Raw genomic sequence first — 24518 nt, 5'->3', positions numbered from 1 at the left:
TGGCTCCGGATAGTAGCAGCCTGTGAGGGCCCCTGCCTAGGGTTACGGGTGAAAAGCGGTCAACGGTCTCATAGGCGGATAAGGAATTTTTAACTCCCAACGGCTGAGGAGCGGAGGAACCAAAAATCTATAACTGCAAACGTCTTTACCCAGATTGGGCGGCTTGCGGGCAGCGTCTGTTCCTCATGTTAGAGGCGGCTGTTTCAAGAAAACCTTCTAACGCTAACAACGTTAGTCGTATTCCTGGTAGGTTACGCAAGTAATCTCCCCAACTTTGAAGAATTTCAACAGTTACAATCTTAACGCATGATGGAAATGTCTTTCAATAACGAAACTACCCCAGGTGGCCTATCCACCGTCGGCAACGACGCAAGCAGACCCATGGATTCTGGGGAGTCTGCAACACCATGCAAATCCAACAAGATTAAACCCAGAAAAATCTTCAACTTAGCAACTCTCAACATAAACTCCCTTCTCAAAGTGGGAAAACTTAAGCACCTTACAGACAAGTTACACACGGAAGACATACAAATTGTGGCGCTACAAGAAACTCGCTTCACTGATGAAAACACATTTGAATCAAACAAATTCAGAGTATTTAAAGGAAAACCTGGAAAAATTGTAATGAAGAAATGCCCTCAGCTTGGCACAGCTTTTGCTGTAAACACAAAAATTCTGAACTCTGTCGAACATTTTTGGTCAACATCATCGAGAACATCTTTCCTCACTTTTCGATGTGCAAATAAAAAATACACATTAATCAATGTTCACGCTCCCACAAATGACAAAAGTAATGCTAAAAATAGGGAAGAAACAGATGAATTCTGGGAAAACCTTAAGGATCATATATCAGAAATCCCAGAAAACAATGCAAAAATACTTCTAGGAAATTTTAACGCTCAGATTGGAAAAGAAAAGAAATTCCGCGATATTGTCGGCAACTTTCCCGCATACAAACGAACCAACAAAAATGGAGAAAGGTTAATTATGCTCTGTAAGCAGTTTAAACTCAAGCTAATGTCAACACGTTTTAAACATCTTCCCAGAAAACAAAAAACCTGGGTATCTCCGATAAAGAGTATCGGAGAATTTCAAATAGATCACGTTGCCATCTCCTCCAAATGTGAAAAAGAAATATTGAACACACGTGTCCGAAAATCTCTAAACCTCGACTCCGATCACTATCTCACGAAAATAAAAACTAAACTGATCCCACAAAACAAACAGAAAAGCAGAAACGGTGAATATAAAAACAGAAATAAAATAAATTTTGATCTTACAACCCTGAGAACTTACAACCTTAAGTCCAACTCTAACCTCAAGGATTTTCAGAAAAAACTAAAGACATTCTCCCCTTCACAAAACCTCCAAGAATTTCAGAACAACTTGATTGAGGCAACAGAAACAACCTTTCCAAAAAAAGAGCAAACCGAGACACCCGTGGTGGGACCGCAACTGTAATGAAGTTCTGCATGAAAGACTTAAAGCCTGGAAAAAGTGGAACTCACATAAAACTGTAAACAACTTTGAGGAATTTAAGCAAGCCAGAAAGAATGCCTCTAACACTATTCGCAACACCAAGAGACAATATGAAAAACAACAACTGGACTCAATCGAAGAGAATTTCAAGAAATGCAACACGGCAGCTTGGTACAAAACATTCAACCAGAAACTCCGAGGATACCAGTCCCCTTGCCTAAACCTTATGAGAAATAATAAGACTCTCGCCACCAACAATACTGAAAACTGTGAAATCCTGGCTGAATATTTTGAGACACTCCTAAACTGCCAAACACCCATCCAGGCTCTCAGTTTTACGCAACCAGAAACATTACCAACACATTCAACACCTCCGACACGAGAGGAAATCACAAACATAATCAAAAATCTCAAAAACAGGAAAGCATGTGAAGAAGACACAATTACAGCAGAAATGCTCAAGCTTTGGGGAGAAACATCAGTAGAAGCACTACACAAAGAACTTGAACAAGTATGGGTAACCAAGAAAATCCCAAGTCACTGGTAAACTGCCCTAATTCACCCTTTGTTTAAAAAAGGTGACAAAAGGGATGTTAACAACTATCGTGGAATATCGTTTCTCCCAGTCCCATACAAAATTCTATCAAAAGCCCTGCTCAATCGTGTATCACCAATTATAGAGGGAAAACTTGGAAAATATCAAGCTGGCTTCAGACCAGGAATATCCTGCGCCGAACAAATTTTTAACCTCAAAACAACAATGAACTATTTATCTACAAGGAGCAAGAAATGTTTCATAACATTCATTGATTTCAAAAAAGCTTATGACTGAATCGATAGGGACACACTCATCAAAACACTTCGAGAATGTGAAATAGATGAAACAACAATCACCATAATCAAAGAAACATTAACAAATACGACAGCAAAAGTAAAATTCCAAGGAGAAATTTCACGGCATTTCGAGGTCAAAACCGGCGTCAGACAAGGAGATGCGCTGTCCCGGTACTCTTCAACTGTGTTCTGTATAAAGTCATAGCAGAATGGAGAAAACTCACGCAAAAACATGGAGTTGAGAAAGTCCAAATTGGAGGGAAGTGCTACAAAGCCATTGAAACCAACTGTTTTGCCTTCGCTGACGATCTCGCCTGGCTAGCTTACACACAAAAAGACACAATAAAACAAATAGAATTACTTAAAGAAACTGCTGAAAAAGCAGGCTTGCAAATTTCATTTGAAAAGACAGAAATCATTACAAATATCAAAAATCCACCAAAGGAAATAACTACGAAATACGGGAAAATACAGGTATCAAAACATATTAAATATCTTGGTGAACTAATTCAGCCTGTGACAAAAGGTCATCCAGCCTGCAGGGCTAGAATACAAAAACTAGAGACAGCAACTCACTACTGCAGACAAATGTATTCAAAAAAATGTATATCCAAAAACATTAAACTCAGACACTACCAGACTGTCATTAGACCGCAGATACTATATGCATCAGAAACACTGGCAAATTTTACATACGCAGAATAGATAGAAAATCGTGAAAGAAGAATTGTGAGGACAATTCTTGGACACAGGAAAATAACAGATGATCAAGGCAAGCCTGTATACAAACTAAAAAGCAACAAAGAAGTGTATACGAAGTGCAGCAAAATTACAGACGAAATTAGAAAAAGAAGATACTCCTTTTATGCTCACATCATGAGGATGAACCCGAATAGGCTTACAAAACAAATATTTTCGTACATCGCAAATGTAAAAAATAGAAATTTATGGTTTATCAACACAGAAAGAGATCTAAAAGAAATGGACATAGATCAGGAAACAATATTTAACAGAAACCTTTTTAGAAAAAAACTGAATTCATTCACGGGTTTCGGTGTGAAAATTAAGAAGACTTGTGGAACTAAATGGTCTGAAGAGAGAAAAGCCGCCTTCAGCGCAAGAATGAAAGAAGTGTGGACTGAGAGAAAGAAGACTTCCCAGAAGCGCAAGAAATAACTGTTTTCACAGTCTTTAACGGCCAAATTTGTATCATAATATATATATATATATATATATATATATATCAAAATTCTAGATCACGCGTTATCGTGTCCACGGATCGCTGAAAAGTGTGTGCTCCATTAAAGAGCCCGAATGGCATACGTGTTAACTAGAATAAACCAAACGGTGCGGTGACAACTGTCTTGGGAACGTCTTCAGCAGCAATTCTAATCTGATAGTACGCTCTAATTCTATTACTGAAAGAATCGTTTTGCCTTGTATCCCGGCAGATAAATCCTTTATACGCGGCACGGGATATCTGCCGGAATGGTTCTCGCTTTTTCTTTGGGTCATCAGTCTTCTGACTGGTCTGATGCGGCGTGCCACGAATTCCTCTCCTGTGCCAACATCTTCATCTCATAGGATCACTTGCAATCTACGTCCTCAATTATTTTCTGCGTATATATTCCAATCTCTGTCTTCATCTACAGTTTTTGCCCTCTACAGCTCCCTCTAGTACCATGGAAGTCATTCCCTCATATCTTAACAGATGTCCTATCATTCTGTCCCTTCTCCTTATCAGTGTCTTCCACATATTAATTTCTTCTACGATTCTGCGCAGAACCTCCTCAATCCTTACCTTATCAGTCCACCAAATTTTCAACATACGTCTGTAGCACCACATCTCAAATGCTTCGATTCTCTTCTGTTCCGGTTTCCCCACAGTCCGTGTTTCACTACTATACAACACTGTACTCCAGACGTACGTCCTCAGAAATTTCTTCCTCTAACTAAGGCCTATGTTTCATATTAGTAGAATTTCTTGGCCAGGAATGCCCTTTTCGCCATTGCTATTCTGCTCTTGATGTCCTCCTTGCTCCCTCCGTCAATGATTATTTTACTTCCTAGGTAGCTGAATTACTTAACCTGGTCTACTTCGTGACCATCAGTCCTGAGGTTAAGTTTCTCATTGTCTCATTTCTGATACTTCTCATTACTTTCGTCTTACCTCGGTTTACTCTCAAACCATACTCTGTACTCATTAGACTGTTCATTCCCATCAGTAGATCATGCAATTCTTCACTTCCACTCAGGATAGCAATGTCATCAGCGAATCTGTCAGTGATATCGTTTCACCTTCAGTTTTAATTCCACTCCTGAACCATTCTTTTATTTTCATCACTGCTTCTTCAGTGTACAGATTGAACACAAGGGAGAAAAGACTACATCTCTCTCTTAAACCCTTTTTAATTCGAGCACTTCGGTCTTGACCGTCCACCCTCATTGTTCCCTCTTAGCTCATGCACATATTGTGTATTACCCATCTCTTCTTATAGCTTAAACCTGTTTTTTTTTTTTTTTTAGAATTTCGAACATCTTACACCATTTTACGTTGTCGAAAGCTTTCCCAGGCCGCAAATCTATGAACGTGTCTGGATTTTTCTTTAGTCTTGCTTCTATTATCAGCCGCAACATCAGAACTGCCTCTCTCGTGGCTTTACCTTTTCTAAAGCTAAACTGATCGTCATGTAGCAAATACTAAATTTTCTTATCGTCATCATTCTCGCATTTAATTGCCGATAATTGGCGCAGGGGTGTCTATCGTTCTTTTTTTTTTTTGGGGGGGGGGGGTACCACATAAAGAGGGGCTGCCCAGCTGCTACTTAAAGAGCGGGAAATACTTTGAGATAACGTACTACGAAGCTCTTGTTTCATAATGTGTAGTTTATCCGGTGCTAAACGTAGCGAGCATGAAAAAGTTAGTACGCCTGGGATAGTGGAAGTATGATGAACTGTCAAGTGTTTGACAGGTACTAACGTTATTGATTGCCTCGTGATCTTCGGGATATTTTTCAGTAGTCGTGTATCTTTCGTATCGCCAGTGATCAATGTGACTGTCATAGTAGCAGAATCGTTCCCCTTGTCGTGTGCAGTCATGTTCGTTGTTCCGTCGCTTAATCGCTGTCGACGTAGATCGGGTAACACATCGTAGAACGCGTGGAAGTCTCAACAGCCACAGTAAAACGCCACGCGAAGGTACGACGAAGTCCAGGACTGAGTAGTAAAGTGACGTGTCCTCCTGTCGTAATCTTTGTGTAATTAGCAGCATACAGGCAAACAACGCCGCGCCTGCGACGTGGTAACTTGGTCGCGGGATACACTGATATTTCCACTCCGGTGTCTATCAGATATCACACTTCTGTGTTCCGGTCCGTAATAAACAAACGTCGCTGCGTGCAAGGGTACACAGGTGACGAAGCAGCTGCGACGAAGTTCTGTCAGCTAATTCCTCTCTTCGTAAAAGCTCTTCCAGATGTTTAGCTTCAGACTGAGACAGTCGCACAATCAACACATTCTTTATGGCAGCACATCGTTGCCAAACAGCCGATGTTTGATCGTAACGCTGCTGATAGTTCCATTACTTGAGGCTAGCTCGGTACGCACTAGCGAGGAATCCCTCTTTGTTCTGAATAAAAAACCACCGCAGCTGGCGCTGGAGTAACAGTCATACACTACTGGCCATTAAAATTGCTACACCACGAAGATGACGTGCTACTGACGCGAAATTTAACCGACAGGAAGAAGATGCTGTGATATGCAAATGTTTGGCTTTTTAGAGCATTCACACAACGTTGGCGTCGTTGGCGAAAACTACAACATGCTGACATGAGAAAAGTTTCCAACCGATTTCTCATACACAAACAGCAGTTGACCGGCGATGCCTGGTGAAACGTTGTTGTGGTGCCTCGTGTAAGGAGGAGAAATGCGTACCATCACGTTTCCGACTTTGATGAAGGTCGGATTGTAGCCTATCGCGATTGCGGTTTATCGTATCGCGACATTGCTGCTCGCGTTGGTCGAGAACCAATGACTGTTAGCAGAATATGGAACCGGTGGGATCAGGAGGGTAATACGGAACGCTGGATCCCAACGGCCTCGTATCATTAGCAGTCGAGATGACAGGCATTTTATCTGCATGGCTGTAACGGATCGTGCAGCCACGTCTCGATCCCTGAGTCAACAGATGGGGACGTTTGCAAGACCACAACCATCTGCACGAACAATGCGACGACGTTTGCAGCAGCATGGACTATCAACTCGGAGACCATGGCTGCCGTTACCCTCGACGCTGCATCACAGACAGGAGCGGCTGCGATGGTGTACTCAACGACGAACCTGGGTGCACGAATGGCAAAACGTCATTTTTTCGGATGAATCCAGGTTCTGTTTACAGCAGCATGATGGTCGCATCCGTGTCTGGTGACATCGCGGTGAACGCACATAGGAAGCGTGTATTCGTCCTCGCCATACTGGCATATCATCCGGCGTCATGGTATGGGGTGCCATTGGTTACATGTCTCGGTCAGCTCCTGTTCGCATTGACGGCACTTTGAACAGTGGACGTTACATTTTAGATGTATTACGACCCGTGGCTCTATCCTTCATTCGATCCCTGCGAAACCCTACATTTCTACAGGATAATGCACGACCACATGATGCAGGTCCTGTACGGGCCTTTCTGGATTCAGAAAATGTTCGACTGCTGCCCTGGCCAGCACAGTCTCTAGATCTCTCACCAATTGAAAAAGTCTGGTCAATGGTGGCCGAACAACTGGCTCGTCACAATACGCCAGTCACTACTCATGATGAACTGTGGTAGCGTGATGAAGCTGCATGGGCGGCTGTACCTGTACACGCCTTCCAAGCTCTGTTTGACTCAATGCCCAGGCCAGAGGTGGTTGTTCTGGCTACTGATTTCTCAGGATCTGTGCACCATAATTGCGTGAAAATGTAATCATATATCAGTTCTATTATAATATATTTATCCAATGAATACCCGTTTATCATCTGCATTTGTTCTTGGTGTAGCAATTTTAATGGCCGGTAGTGTAGTTTTGACGCGGCGCGGAACGACTAAGCCTCGAGGGAGTACTGTCATGCGGTATGACGTCGCGCGACACCAATTATATGTGGTTAAACCGTTAAAATATTTACTTCCACACACAAATTAGTCACACACAAGTATGCGGTATGTATGACATTCAGTGTCAACGAGACAAAACAAGGAATAACACGATGCGGCACGGAACCATGGAACTCTCGTATAGTACCGTACCGCCGAATGTATATACTGGAAATCACTACGCAATTATCCCGTTACATGCAACAAGGGAAATGGTCTCTCTCAAACACTGTATGGCAATGATTTCAACCGATTGCCAGTTCACGTTAAGTGACTTTAATTGGCAATCAAAGTTTCGTTTTCAATAACTATAAACAAGGCTTAAGGTCAGAGAGGGGGAAGAACAGGAGACAGGCAGAGAGGAGGGGGAGGAAGTTGACATAGAAAAGGCGAAAGAAGAGACGGACAGGGAGTGGGGGGAGATGAAGGAGGAGGGGGAGGAGGAGAAGAGAGAGAGAGACAGAGGAGATGGACAGAGGGAGGGTAGGATAGGACGTGATGCATATTGATGGGGATGAGGAGGGGGAGGCGATTGAGGAGATGAACAAAGAGAGGGATAGGTGGAGATGGACAGAGAGAGAGAGAGGAGAGGGGGAGGGAGAGAGAGAGAGAGGGAGAGGAGAAAACAGGCAGAGAGAGGATGGGACGTGATGCACAAAGAGAGGGATGGGGAGGGGGAGAAGAAGGACAAATAGGGGGACAGGTAGAGATGAACAGAGAGAACTAGGGCAACGAGTTTAGGACTTATGGCCAATTCTCATACACATTTAGAAGTTGTTAAGCAGTCCGCCCCCGGTAGCTGAGTGGTCAGCGCGACACAACGTCAATCCTAAGGGCCCGGGTTCGATTTCCGACTGAGTCGGAGATTTTCTCCGCTCAGGGACTGGGTGTTGTCCTAATCATCATCATCATCATTTCATCCGCATCGACGCACAAGTCGCCGAAGTGGCGCCAAATCGACTTCAACCCGGCGAACGGTCTACCCGACCGGAGGCCCTAGTCACACGACATTTACATTTTAGTTGTTAAGCATTGGCGGGTTTGCTAGTGTATTATATAGAAATGGTGCTTCGTCGGAGCCGAGGAAATACAGAGGCGTATCGAGAGTAGCAGTGATCAATAAGATACTCTCAGGACAGGGGAAAGAAAATTAACGTGTACCAAGTCAGCTTTATAAAGGGGAGATTATATTCATCAGGCATCTTGAATTTAAAACTCGTAATCGTGTACCAAAATCTGAGAAGTAAGAATTTCGCGTTAACGTTCTGGGACTTAAGGAAAGCCTTTCTCTCAGCACATAGACAAACACAGTTCTACATTCTGGAGGAGATGCGTTAGTACAGGAAATCTAATGAAATGATTCAACATACCTTAACGAAAATGGCATCCTCGGTCAATATGAGTGGAACAAGGTCGTCAGGAAATTAGGAAGTTTGTGGTAAGTTCCTATGGGACCAAACTGCTGAGGTCATCGGTCCCTAGGCTTGCACGCTACTTAATCTACCTTAAACTAACTTACGCTAAGGATACAACACGCACAGACACACACACACACACACACACACACACATGCCCGAGGGAGAACTCAAACCTCCGACGGGCGAGAGCCACGCGAACCGTGATAAGGCGCCTAAGACCGCGCGGCAGTCTTCAGGGAATGGAGACGAAAATGAATGTATAAACTGAAGGTGGAATACAGTAAAAAAAAAAAAAGGAATGAACATAGGATGTTGGGTATTCCCTCAGAAAATTGCAATATTGGCAGTCATTAGTAGAGTGAACTTTTCGGACCACCCAGACTGCGAAACAAGCCGATAGAACAGGCGCACTGATCACTGTTGAGAATGCACAGTATAGGGCAAATACCAAGACAACTCCAAAATGCGTGATATTAGTAGGAAGAAAATGATTGAGAATGCAGTAAAATTTACTAACAACATTTATTTTTTAAATGAAAAAACAGACATAAATTAAAGTTATTGATTGAATACTGTAAACAACTAACAGTTGGATTAAGAGAACAATCGACAATGATCCTGGATGGCAGAAGTGAGTCAAGTATAAAAATTGGATAACACCATCTGAATTGATCTGACGCTGAGCAGACTTTGATTGATGAAATCTACTGAAGTTTATATAGGTGCAGCTGAGAGGAAGTTGCGATTGAGATCTGTAGACCCTGACAAGGCCGGACCAGCAGTATGTTACCCTGTTTGCTTCGTGCGGCGATGTAAATAGCAGCTGGCGAGAAGTGTGCGGTGTTGGCAAGACGTGGAGGCGCCACCTGTGAATCGACCGCAGCCATGAAAGACATGCAAAAACGTCACGGACTAGCGATCAGGCAGACGGATCGCAGTTTACTCTCTACCAGAGCCGTGAAATCACGGTAGATTTCAGTGCGCTAAACACCCGTTCGCTGGTCGTACCAAGGACCAATTTGGCTCACTTATACGACCAAGCGCACAAGGATACCAAACTTCAAGACTGGTAAACGAAAAACGAATAAGTGTGCCCTCAGGAAACGAGTAGTCCGAGACGTTTGAAGTTACACTGTCAGTATAGTAAGAACTTCACCACCAGCTCTCCAATCTAACTACTTGTAAGTGAAGTCAGTCTCAGGACAGGCCCCAAGTACCAACCACACATGCCAGAGCTTCGACCAGACGATGCTTCCAGACTGAAGTCCAGAACCCAAGTGCCTCGAACCTCTCCAGATAAAAAGAATTACCATTTATCCGCAAAGTACATGAACGACACCACCTTCACCCCATCTTGAGCCAATCACAGGGCTTTAGAGGCGCAAAATTTCCTTCCTAAACGACAGCAGAAACTCATGTCGAACCAGCGCAAAAGTTAAGAAACCAGCATCCCTGGAAAAAGAGAAACCGCTAATTAATGACTTTTTTGAGTTTTCACAGAGGGAGAAGATGTTTTTCTCTGAATCCGCATTGCTTCCCGTGGCAACAAGCGAATAGATACCATCTTAAAGATCTTTATCTAAATCGCCTGTGCCTTGGAGCATGTTAGTCCTAGCTGTAAGGTGCAATAAAGATTCTATGTCTAAACGTTTCTCGGATGTCGGAGTTTCTTATACAATTGAGGCGGCTGGTGGAAGTGAGTCACAAGCCTATTTGCAGTATCGGCGAATGCGAAAACTTGTGAATTTTTATTACGTGCGGCTCTGCACACAATGCCTGGCTTACGACTCCACTGTGTAGACTCGTACCTTCAGTTTGTCACTCCAGCTCAGCCTTCGGCTGGCACCAATACAGGTATAGCGGCATTGTCCTGCTGGAGACCTGTCTTGACTAAGGGCTACTCTGTCTGCCCTGTACGGCTGTGGGCCTGTCCGGCAGGATTTACGGAGGGATGGGCTCGCTGACATTTGTTTTCAACTTCCAATATACCATTTCTATGAACCAATAACCATAAAAATACCTCATACCTTTAACGCCCTACCATGCTCCATCAACATCTGCTTAGGCCGTAAAGTTGCTAGAATCTCGCTCAAAGTGCGTAAGGTTGTAATAAAATCATTAACAATTTTCTGTGTGCGAAAAATTGGTGACAGAGTACCTTGTACTCTCTCAAACTTCGTCCATTGTACATAAACGCCGGCCGGAGTGGCTGAGCGGTTCTAGGCACTTCAGGGTGGATCTGCGCTGCCGCTACGGTCGCAGGTTCGAATCCTGCCTCGGGCATGGATGTGTGTGATGTGCGTAGGTTAGTTAGGTTGAAGTAGTTCTACGTTCTAGGGGACTGATGACCTCTGAAGTTAAGTCCCATAGTGCTCAGAGCCATTTGAACCATTTTTTCTACATAAACCCTACTCACATATCCACATACCCGCACTACTAGATAGATGTCTGGTTAGAATTCCGTCCATTATGTTTTCTATACTGTCGCATGATGCCATGTCATGTAATTATCAATCCGCCACTGAGAAGAATGTGTGCACAGGAATGGTACAGCCAACCGTGTGTGCATTCTAATGTGCTCAAGAGAATAACAGCACTTGCAGTTCCATTAACATTTCTGTGAATGCAATTATGTCAAGTCTTCAACTGTGACTGACTTTACGAGTGTGTTAAATTTATTGATTCGAATAGTGTCACCAGATACATGTGAAATATCGTCGGCCAGGTTCTTCAGTTGTGTTTATGCGCTGTCATTAAATCGTGTACGAAATACGTTTTAGTTTCTCTACTTTGTACCACTACTAAAATGCCTTTATTCATCACTACAAACTTTTCGTTTTATTAAGTTCAAATACCGCTAATGGTATTTTTTTAAAAAACGTGTCTTACTTGTAGTGAAGATGTGATTTATGTGTACTGGTTTCACTAGACCTTCGTATTTATCTACAGTTGCTCTGTCGAGTCAATAAAAAATAAACGGAGAACATAAACGGCGAACAGCGAAACATATGGAGCTGACAATGATGCCTAGTAGTAAGGTAGTATTTTTCGGACTGCGAATAATACACACAGTGAGTAGTCAGAGGGAGGAAGAAAGCGAACGGAAGGACTATTTCCCCTTTACCTAATTTATCTCTTGTAGACATTCGGCTGAGCGACCTATTGCAGTTGGTTTTTTATTTCTATGATGTCGCCTTGCGGGTGGTTTGTGCGCTGTCGTCAGAAGAGCGAGGTGTCAAAACAAGGTTAGTACCTCGCAATACAACCACAAGCGAAGATACTCGCTGCCAAGTCACATCGATGAATGAGCGACCCTGATGTAGCCTCGCCCAGAAATGTTTCGGTACGCTGCCGCAGCCGCTTGTCTGCTTACGGCCGATCACGGTACAGCTGAGCGACAGTCCTCGGTCATCCGCTGAGATGACAGTATTGACCTTTAGTTGGCCAGCTACGTGATCAGTGTATCAGTCAGAACTCCGCCTGAAAGTTATTGTTAAATGTACTCTGAGTGAAGGACTTGTATGTTGTCTGTATCGAGTGATACCTTAATGTTTAGAAACAGTTGTAAATGCTAGTGACATTCTCATGGAAGGGGATTGTACGACAGTAATTCGTCTTACCTATGTTGTAATAAAATGCACTTATACTCTAAGTCTTACAGTACCCACTTGGTCCCCTCCTGGAGCAACCTAAGGAACTCACCGTTCGTCCGGTACAACATTTGGCAACTTTCTCTTGGAGGGATATCCATCCACACACATATTATTTCATCAATATCGTGTACTGATTTGTTTCACACGTGTAATTCTGTATCAGATGACACAGATTGTTTGAAGCTGAGTTGTAGAGTGGAAATCGATAATGGGCTAAGCGCAAAAGACTAATTCCGAGTTATTCAGTTTTTCTGTTCGAACAAAAATATTTTAATGAAAATGACTCAAGAAAATTTTTGTATGTTCTCTATAGTATGAGTCACACACCTATTGCAAAATTTTTGATGCTCCCTTCCTTTTATCGACGGAAATAAATATCTTATTCTGAAAAACGCAGAACATGCCAAAGACCATACAAGTATCTGTAAAAACGAGGTAAGTACCAATGAAAGAGATCTCAATCATTTATCACTTTTGTTAATAACAATCATTTTACAGATACACTGTCCTCTGATTAAATTACTTTTAACCCTTGTTTTAAGTTTATATACGACAAAGCAGTTTTAATTGATAAAATGTTCGAAAAATCTACTGATAGCCACTTTCACGTATGGCATTATCTGTTATAAATCCTCTTTCTTTTCTGCTGATAAGTTGTTTCTACAGTGCTGTGAGGGAAAACTAAGTTCTTTATTATGTCAGTGGTAAGTTCTTTCTTGAAAATCTTGCAGGTGATACAGTCTTCATGTTCGTTAAACATTGTTCTCAAGTTGACGAAGCTAGGTGCAATGTCTTTCACTACAATCCAGTTCCTTTTTAAAATGTTTATCTTCGTTCTCTTTCTATGTGCATCGGCTGTTTTTTTAAAATAAAAATGCCCTCGCGCTGGAGCACAGTTAACACAAATGTACTGTTCGGTGTCGCATTCTCTGTAAGTTTTATAAGATCCTTTGGTACTTGAAATCTGACATTCGTCCATCCTCTTACGTTTTTCAATCTGGACAAAATCTGTCACACGCTGCAAACATTCACAAAGCTTTATGGTACTTCGCCCGCTTTAGCTTCACCAGTAGGCCAGTACATACCGTTCATGCTATCTTTCGGGCCTTATATGCATTACTAGAAATGACTGTACCGCTTAACTCGCTTTTCAAGTTGTTGACAACGGCGCTTAGCTTGGTTTCTTGCGTCAAACTCAAAAAAATTCTTTTGGCACTTGGCCCGTTATGATTTCCACTCTACGGTTCATGTTACGACATTGGCGATACAGAAACAGAAGCTTCAATAGTCACACTAGCATGTTGTGGTTGCAGGACCCCATCTTGCACCACTTGTCTCGTAAGGGCGTCTCGCTGTCCGGCGACCTGACAGAGGAAGACACGCATCGACAGGAACGGCTTTGGTCCTTGGTTCAGTGCACGCTGTCGGCGGCGGAGCTGCGCGTGTGCTGGTTGCATCCCAAAACGCGGGATACGCTGACGGAGCCGCAGGTGGTGGGTCGCTACCCGTGGCCGCTGAGCACCATCATCGGCCGCAGAAAGCGGAATGAGGCACTCTCGTGGCTGACCGCCAGGGAACCTAGCAGCACCACGGCCTCGGACCTCGAACTCTCGCTCGACACGGTGTACAAACAGGTAGGGTCGTGGGCGAAACTGTATTTCAAGGAAGCGACTCGATCAACTCCCGTCTGTTCAAATGTCGTAAACCTCTGCACATAGTACGCTCACCAGACAAAGAGCCAGTCAATGTGAGGGGATATCATGGGCTGTAGATTCGATAATGGCGTAAGTTTTTGGCGAAATAGTTCGCAACTCTGTTCAGCTATGCCACGCCCAGCTGAAGCCATTTTCTGTTTACCATTCCTATAGAGCTATCAGATTGTGTGGATGTTGCCTGTTAAATTTAACCCACTGCTAAAAATAGTTCAAGGTACTTTATGTGGGATTAATATCTGTTATTTAGCCTGGCAGTCGAGCTGTGGTTGGATGCCTGAGTGTTTCTCAAACAATGATTGTATGCGAGCATACTTATGATCATGGCCGGCATTTTGGAAGACTGGAACGCCCAAGCATACTCAGCGTAGATTTGTAGATGAGTGGGCAACTGCTGTTCACCGAGAATGTTGAAGTAATCGTCCTGGTTCATGTTCGCCGTATTCGGCGTTCGAAAACATTCCAGAAATGTTCTATAGGATTTAGGTCGGGACTCCGTGGAGGCCAGTCCATAATGGGCATATTATTATACTGTAACCACTCCTCCATAGACCGTGCATTATGAACAGGTGCTCAATCGTGTTGAAAGATGCAATCGCCATCCACGAATTGCTCTTCAACAGTGGAAAGTAAGAAAGTCCTTAAAACATCAATGTAGGCCTGTGCTGAGATAGTACCGCGCAAAACAACAAGGGGTGCAAGCCCTCTCCATGAAAAACAAGACCATACCATAACACCACCACTTCCGAATTTTACTGTTGGCACTACACACGCTGGCAGATGACGTTCACTGCGCATTCACCATACCTATACCCTGCCATCTGACCGCCACATTGAGTACCGTGAATCATCACTGCACACAACGGTTTTCCACTGTTCAATCGCCGAATGTTTATACTCTGTACCCCAAGCCAGGCTTCGTTTAGCATTTACCGGCGTGATGTGTGGCTTAAGAGCAGCCTCTCGACCATGAAATCACCTCCCGCCTAACTGTCACAGTACTTACAGTGGATGCTGATGCAGTTTGGAATTCCTGTGTGATGGTCTGGATAGATGCTTGCCTATTACACATTATGACCCTCGCCAACTGTCGGCGGTCTCTGTCAGTCAACAGACGAGGTCGGCCTGTACGCTTTTGTGTTGTACGTGTCCCTTCAAGTTTCCACTTCACTATCACATCGGAAACAGTGGACCTAGGGATGTCCAGGAGTGTGGAAATCTCGAGTACAGACGTATAACACAAGACACACCAAATCAGCTGATCACGTTCGAAGTCCATGTGTTCCGCGGAGCGCCCCGTTCTGCTCTCTGACGATGTATAATGACAACTGAGATCGCTGATATGGAGTACCTGGCAGTATGTGGCAGCACAATGCACATAATATTAATAACGTATGTTTTTCGGGGTGTCTGGATACTTTTGATCACATAGTGTACCGTTGCCTCACTCAGTCTTGCTTTAATCAGGGTTACTATTTTCTCTCAGGTATTCAATGGAATTACATTCGGAGGATGGGCGAGCCTGATTTTCATTCGTTTTAATAGTGTGTTCGTTAACGTAAACACTATCGTTTCTACACACCCTGTAAACTGACTCGTTCCACCTCATTTCGATAAACGAATCGTTCAAATGATCTTTGGTACATGTAAGTAGCTGACAGAACATACTCCATTTGACCGCATACAGTCACAAAGATGGGTATGTGCTCTTGTAATTTTATTTTAGCTATTCTGTTGTCACTGAGGTTGTCATGCCAAAAATTTTCTGACCATACTTCTTCTCTGTTACTGTAAATTGTCCCACATAAACAAAGCGTCTCCCTGACTTTATGGAGGGGCACTTGGTTGGTTGAAATAGCTCTGAGCACTATGCGACTCAACATTTGAGGTCATCAGTCCCCTAGAACTGGAACTACGTATACCTAACTAACCTAAGGACATCACACACACCCATGCCCGAGGCAGGATTCGAACCTGCGACCGTAGCGGTCACGCGGTTCCAGACTGAAGCGCCAATAACCGCTCGGCCACACCGGCCGACGAGAGGCACTTGGAAAGGTAAATTATAGACTCTCACCGTGAGCCAAGACCTAATAGCGAGAGGGGTAGGCCTTTCGGTGTTCCATTTAAAATTAATTTTCAAGGTTTCTCTCCTCGAGAGAGACACGGTACTCCAAGTACAGCTAACTGTTCCCTGCAGCACGGACGACACTCCGCAGTAAACAAGAGCTCCACTAAACACAGCCGCAGCAGACTCTGCAGGTCGAAGCCGACAACCACGGGTCGCTGTCCTCGTGTACTCCCCGGTGTGGGTAACACACCTATAAGTAACAGCCGATGTCAAGGAACTCGCGAATTAACATTGAAGTATTTCGTATAATCAAGTCTCTGTTCCTTCAGAATACATTTAAGTATTACATTTATCCCACTATGAGACATGAAGGGGTCCGCTCACATGTTAGCGATGTCGTTTCGCCTACGTTACATTAGTTTCGCAAGGAAACGCTTAACATCCTCTATAGAGTCCCGACCACACACCATGTGATGGACATATTTTGAGAGCCCTGAAGAAAGAAATTCGTGGTCATCCATTTGCCTGGAATGAAGAGGTCGTCGGTTGGATGCAATCATTTTTCCGTAGGAAACCGAAGACATCTTCCCATTAAGCCACTGTCCGTCTGGTCTCAAAGTGGGATAAATGTATTAATAGTTACGGTGATTACTTTCAACTAAAAAGCAGTTTACTTCTTTTCAAGCCGTCTCGCTTGCATCTGACTGCCTCTTATAACGATCTTCCCGTTGGTCTGCGAGACAAGTAGCGAACTATCCAATGCGAGGAATTGGGCGCCCAGGCGATGGTCCATCTCCATGTAACCACTTGCCTAAAGATGGTCTAGCACGCATGACGGAATCTGCAAAATGTAAACAGAAGATATGCGTGACATATGAATATTTAACGCAGGTAGTGCACCATGTATGGAAACTATGTAAGAAACATCGACACTTTAGATTGAAAATGAAATCAGATTTCTTTTGAAGTGGTGCATGGAAACGGTCAGTTGCCGGTATATGATTCTACGTAAAACGTAACGTAGTTGGTCACTAGTACCGTGTCTAGATATTTGAAACGCGAATTGTACAACACCGGTCGATATTGGAGCTCATGGCAATCATCTTTACACTACATAATGGATTAGGCTCTATTAAAATGGGCGTAAGTGCTCATAACCATTACTTCAAGTACTAAAAGAATAGACGTATCTGGTGAGCACGGAGACTTGAGAACTACACAATTACGATGCCGTTTTTCAAGTAGCGACTCATCTTGTCGAAATGCGAAATCGCATACGCAAATGGGGCTGACAAAAATTGTTTGTAAGTATTCTGTTTAATATATTGACGTGGTGTCACATGACCGATGAAACAGGCCCTGTTTTGTTGCTCCAAGCACTCCGAATCAAAGAAAGGAATTAACGACTGTAACTGCCAGTGGACATTAATTTAAATGAATGGGAAAAGTAGAAAATTAGTGGTACATTTGCGTTCGAACCTGGGTTTCCTGCTTACTAGACAACTAGACAGACGTGTTTACCACTGCGCCATCCAGACACAGTGATCATCTCCACAGCACGAACTACCCTAGTATGCCTACCATCGGATCGAAAATGGTTCAAATGGCTCTGAGCACTATGGGACTTAACTTCTGCGGTCATCAGTCCCCTAGAACTTAGAACTACTTAAACCTAACTAACCTAAGAACATCACACACATCCATGCCCGAGGCAGGATTCGAACCTGCGACCGTAGCGGTCGCACTGTTCCAGACTGTAGCGCCTAGAACCGCTCGGCCACTCCGGCCGGCCCCGTCGGATCAAAATTCTCAACATAGGCACACTACTGATATAGTTTGTCTTGCCTATTATCCTCAATAGCCGGCCGTGATGGCCGAGCGGTTCTAGGTGCTACAGTCTGGAACCGCGCGACTGCTACAGTCGCAGGTTCGAATCCTGCCTCGGGCATGGATGTGTGTGATGTCCGTAGGTTAGTTAGGTTTAAGTAGTTCTAAGTTCTAGGGGACTGATGACCTGAGAAGTTAAATCCCATAGTGCTCAGAGCCATTTGAACCATTTTTTTGTTATCCTCTATACTCGCAGCAACTGCCGCTTCCCACAGAAGATTGAGCGCGGTGTGCATCCTCACTGAAGTGATCAGTGGTTGTGCTCGCGTTAATTACATACATGGTGTCTGTTTTTTCTGACATTTCCACAAGAGCAGACGTTATTTTGATCCTGCAGCCGCTATGAATCAAGCTAATAAGCAATTACTGACATTAACTACCACTTGGCACTGATGTATGTCAGTGTATTTAAGTAATGTGTGGTACAAGTTGAGAGTTTGTATCTGATGGAACGTGTGATAGGGAAGGCCGTGCAGCGGCGATGAGCTCTGTGTCTAGGTGTCGTAGCATCAGCACATTTGCCTTGTAAACAGGAGACCTGGGTTCGAATCACAGTCTGCCAGAAATTTTCAACTTTCCCCATTGATTTCAATCAGCACCCACTGGCAGCTAATATCATTATTTTTAATTATAGCTTCCAAAGGCAGATTCTCGAAACTGACGTCAAAACTTGACAGATTGAGTAATCATAGCAATTAAATACCAGGTAAGGACGATCAATGAAAGAACGAGAAGGGATATACTGAATTGTAGCGTGTCTAGTTAACTGTTGATATAACTATTTTAGATTGATGTTGTACAAAATGAAATGCGAAATAGAATTTAATGTTTGGACTAAGTAGTACACGAAGCATTCTTGCGCTTATAAACCTACACATTGGGTAATTAATAATTTGGGGGATAAATTAGGATGATAAACTCTTACTGCGGAATCTACACCCCTACACCTTTACAGGAATTGCTTGAAAATTTATACTCCGTCCACAAGGCCTGGCAGGTCCATCGGCATCGACGGACCGCCGTGACGTACTCTTCCAATAGCGTCATTTGATGAAGTATGTATGGACGTGGTGTCAGCATATCGCCTTCCATGCCACTGACGGTTTTCGTTACCTAGAGCCGCTACTACTCGGTCAAGTGACTCCTGACCTGACATCACGAGGCTGAGTGAAACCCAATCCAATCCTTCCGGCATGGAAAACTCCCTGGCAGTACCGGGAATCGAACACGGGCACTTCGCGTGACAGATAGCCGAAATAATTACTCAGTTATGGAGGCGACTTTCGGGAGAGCTACGAAACCGTTTGTGCTAACGCTTAAAAACGCGATGTCGTACTTTTGTGGATTTGTAGCGGGTGTCGGGATGGTTTACTACTTCAATGCAAACCACGGCCGGCCGCTGTGGACGAGCGGTTCTAGGCGCTTCAGACCGGAACCACGCTGCTACTACGGTCGCAGGTTCGAATCCTGCCTCGGGCATGGATGTGTGTGATGTCGTTAGGTTAGTTAGGTTTAAGTAGTTCTAAGTCTAGGGGACTGATGACCTCAGATGTTAAGTCGCATAGTGCTTAGAGACATTTGAACCATTTTTACAAACCACCAGGATGATGGGGATCTTTGTCAGGGCAGCAGGTACAAAGAGCCGGATGGACGGTCGCCTTAAAGCCATAGCAACAGCTCCATAACCATAAGTTATTCATAAACAGTACAGGAGTAGCAATGTTGTCTAGCTGCAGTCACCGTCCCGGGACGGCCCTGGGCTGTGGCTTGTGGGTAACTCAGTAGCCATCTTCGGGAAACTGCCAGGGCCTAGAATCGAAACGTCGGTGACGAAATTACATTGTCAGCATCCTGGTAGCGCAGTACCGCATCAGGCCCAGGTAGGTCGTCAACACGCAGTGATGGTGAGCTCCGTAGAAAGTCGTTGAAACCATGCGGTTTCAGATGCGCGACTTAAGGCAAGAAGTACCCAACAACAAAGTTAGGAAACTACTGCGAAAGCAAAGAGAGCTTCATTCCCAGTTTAAACGCAGCCAAAACCTCTCAGACAAACAGAAGCTAAACGATGTCAAAGTTAGCATAAGGAGGGCTATGCGTGAAGCGTTCAGTGAATTCGAAAGTAAAATTCTATGTACCGACTTGACAGAAAATCCTAGGAAGTTCTGGTCCTACGTTAAATCAGTAGGTGGCTCGAAACAGCATATCCAGACACTCCGGGATGATGATGGCATTGAAACAGAGGATGACACGCGTAAAGCTGAAATACTAAACACCTTTTTCCAAAGCTGTTTCACAGAGGAAGACGGCACTGCAGATCCTTCTCTAAATCCTCGCACAAACGAAAAATGGCTGACATCGAAATAAGTGTCCAAGGAATAGAAAAGCAACTGGAATCACTCAACAGATGAAAGTCCACTGGACCTGACGGGATACCAATTCCATTCTACCCAGAGTACGCGAAAGAACTTGCCCCCCTTCTAACATCCGTGTACCGCAAGTCTCTAGAGGAAAGGAAGGTTCCAAATGATTGGAAAAGAGCACAAGTAGTCCCAGTCTTCAAGAAGGGTCGTCGAGCAGATGCGCAAAACTATAGGCCTATATCTCTGACATCGATCTGTTGTAGAATTTTAGAACATGTTTCTTGCTCGCGTATCATGTCATTTCTGGAGACGTAGAATCTGCTCTGTAGGAATCAAAATGGATTCCGGAAACAGCGATCGTGTGAGACCCAACTCGCTTTATTTCTTCATGAGACCCAGAAAATATTAGATACAGGCTCCCAGGTAGATGCTATTTTCCTTGACTTCCGGAAGGCGTTCCATACAGTTCCGCACTGTCGCCTGATAAACAAAGTAAGAGCCTACGGAATATCAGACCAGCTGTGTGGCTGGATTGAAGAGCTTTTAGCAAACAGAACACAGCATGTTGTTATCAATGGAGAGACGTCTACAGACGTTAAAGTAACCTCTGGCGTGCCACAGGGGAGTGTTATGGGACCGTTGCTTTCCACAATATATATAAATGACCTAGTAGACAAAGTCGGAAGTTCCATGCGGCTTCTCGCGGTTGATGCTGTAGTATACAGAGAAGTTGCAGCATTAGAAAATTGTAGCGAAATGCAGGAAGATCTGGAGCGGATAGGCACTTGGTGCAGGGAGTGGCAACTGACCCTTAACATAGACAAATGTAATGTATTGCGAATACATAGAAAGAAGGATCCTTTATTGTATGATTATATGATAGCGGAACAAACACTGGTAGCAGTTACTTCTGTAAAATATCTGGGAGTATGCGTGCGGAACGATTTGAAGTGGAATGATCATATAAAACTAATTGTTGGTAAGGCGGGTACCAGGTTGAGATTCATTGGGAGAGTCCTTAGAAAATGTAGTCCATCAACAAAGGAGGTGGCTTACAAAACACTCGTTCGACCTATACTTGAGTATTGCTCATCAGTGTGGGATCCGTACCAGATCGGGTTGACGGAGGAGATAGAGAAGATCCAATTAAGAGCGGCGCGTTTCGTCACAGGGTTATTTGGTAACCGTGATAGCGTTACGGAGATGTTTAGCAAACTCAAGTGGCAGACTCTGCAAGAGAGGCGCTCTGCATCGCGATGTAGCTTGCTGTCCAGGTTTCGAGAGGGTGCGTTTCTGGATGAGGTATCCAATATATTGCTTCCTCCTACTTATACCTCCCGAGGTGATCACGAATGTAAAATCAGAGAGATTCGAGCGCGCACAGAGACTTTCCGGCAGTCGTTCTTCCCGCGAACCATAGGCGACTGGAACAGGAAAGGGACGTAACGACAGTGGCACGTAAAGTCCCCTCCGCCAGACACCGTTGGTGGCTTGCGGAGTATAAATGCAGATGTAGATGAAGGTTCTACGCAGAATCGGAGAGAAAACGAATATGTGGAAAACACTGACAAGGAGAAACGACAGGAAGACAGGACATCTGTTAAGACATGAGGGAATGACTTCCATGGTACTAGAGGCAGCTACAGAGGGCAAAAGCTGTAGAGGAAGGCGGAGATTGGAATACATCCAGCAAATAATTGAGGAAGTAGGTTGCAAGTGCTACTCTGAAATGAAGAGCTTGGCACAGGACCGGCGGACCGCATGAAACCAGTCAGAAGACTAATGAGCCCCAGAAGAAAAAGACCCACTGCATCTACCTCCGTACTTCGCTGTGAGGACAATATTCGAGGGTGGGCATCTGGTAAGTAGGCATGTTTTAGTGCCGCGGCGAAGCCTTCTGTCACGTCAGGTCGACCTCTCTGTAAGTCTAGACAGCTTTGCTTTCCGTTTGCCTAACATAGGTTACAGATGCAACCTTGAACGGCCAGCATTATTCGATTGGCTATATCGTTATTTGATACTCTTAGATCTAAAAACTGCTGCACGTTTTACAGAGCATCATTAACGTCATGTGAAAAGCGGTTGTTTAAGTTCTACTGGAGATTTCCCACTGGAATAAGTTTTCAGGGTCTTTCAGGATTAATGGTTAATAATTCAGAACATGATTGTGTGGACAATTTTGAGCTAAAAGGTTCGGTAGAAATACACCCCAATTCAGTGAAAGTCATGTTCTAAATACCTGAGTAGCACTCACGATTGTCGATTGAATCAATCAAATAATATCTCTTTGATCTTACATGTCATGAAACTATACTTTCAATATGTCGACATCGTGTTATGTAATGAGAATGATTCTGCTTCTTACGAAGAATACCATAGACGCTTTTAGTACTTTCAGGGAGGGATGTATCCGTACGCCAAGTGTATGAACTGCTGCAGCTCGCAATATTATGGAAATGTAAGGTCGTCAGGTACATTATCTACCCATCGGGATACAATACGTCTTCTCTCCTCTCACGCCGAACGCGTTTGTCAAAAAGCTAAGTTGTTGCAGACACAGTTCGTAGTATTTGGAACCAAATTCCGCTACTTATATTTCAGTTTTCTGTGGTTCCTACAACTCATAAAAAATAGTCGGGATATTTCCTTTTAATAACTTTGAGTACAGTTTTCTCTTCATCCTTCTGCCGTTCACATTAGGATTAGGTTATATGTTAAGAAGGCTAACCGTAGGCGCTCTTGATGACTGAGCGATAATGTCTAAATGCTAATAAAAAATATCACTACATTGTGATACATCGGGCTGCTATATGGCTGTGTCTGTACGTAAAATGACCTTCGTATGTTATATAGTTATTATTATTTGTAAGGAGTTTCTTGTAAGAGAAAAAATTCTGACTAATAGTATAGAGAATGTGGCAATTTATACAGGGACTTTGAGTAACTGTTCTGTATTTGTCATTTACGCCATCGCTATGTCGTTAAACAGCGGTATGCTTTATACTCAAAGCTTGAGGAACTGTTCAACTTTTGGAAGTTACACGAATTACTTCATCCATATTGGAGATGCTCATTTCCTCCTCTACTTATAAAAAATGCTACAATATTGGCATATTTGTCAGTATTCTGCGCCTCTGATATTTTCACAGTTCACCGGCAAGTAACTGTTTTGTGGCTTTATATGAACATCCTTGCTTTTGCTTTTTGCGCTGCTAAAGCAAAACTGGTAATCTGACCACGTAAACTCTTCACACGACGTGCCTTTCTTACTTTCCACAAACCCAAATTTATTTTCTCGTTTGAAGAATTGAGGTCATAATATTACGAGTTGCTCACGTGATCAACGTTAAATCATATGTTCAACAACATTTGAAAACGTAATATAAACAGCAGTTAACGGGTGCAACATGTTTAATACACGTACTTTTCAATATTTACTTCGTTTGCATTTCAATTACTATGTTTTAAATAACAGACCCAGCGAATAATAAAAAAGGCGGTATCTCCTCGTCAACGTTATTCGGCGTTTAAATGTGATGCTATGATCGGTGCGGCCATGGTCCGTTCCCAGCTAAGCATATAAAGCGGTGTAGCTCCGATTTCTCAAGTTCAACATGAAACAGAAACGAAAAAACAGTTTTGTAATTGTTTTCAAGTTATGACTGATAAAAATTAAGTCACTGACTGCATGGTGAACGAGAGCTCTGTCACATCACACGCTCTACACGGGAGATTCCATGTTGGAATAACCTTCTGACAACAAGGCCAACATAGTCTTTCATCATGGTTACTCTATCAGTTATGGATTGACATTCCATGAAGGGTGAATCGGGTAAACGAGAGTATTCAATAGCCCACTAAGGTTTCCAGATTACACTCCATTGAATTGTGGCAATAAAGCGGAGTCTCCGAAGCGAGTGTAAACACGAGAGACCAGGTATTAGCTGGCGTTTTGAATTTTCGCTGGCTAATAAAAATA

The 24518-nt window shown here is 43.6% G+C and overlaps 1 protein-coding gene across 1 annotated transcript in view; it reads left to right on the top strand.

Annotated features, from left to right (window-relative positions):
• The window catches only part of LOC124775141 (metaxin-2-like), a 69666-nt gene that overhangs the window by 14524 nt on the left and 30624 nt on the right, over window positions 1–24518 (top strand). The window contains exon 2 of the mRNA XM_047249980.1: window positions 13823–14143. Within this exon, the coding sequence (XP_047105936.1) occupies window positions 13823–14143 (321 nt within the window). The remainder of the gene's footprint in view (window positions 1–13822; window positions 14144–24518) is intronic.

The sequence above is a fragment of the Schistocerca piceifrons genome, chromosome 2, assembly GCF_021461385.2.
Source record: "Schistocerca piceifrons isolate TAMUIC-IGC-003096 chromosome 2, iqSchPice1.1, whole genome shotgun sequence".
Lineage (NCBI taxonomy): Eukaryota > Metazoa > Arthropoda > Insecta > Orthoptera > Acrididae > Schistocerca > Schistocerca piceifrons.
This window is presented reverse-complemented; position numbering and strand designations above follow the sequence as displayed.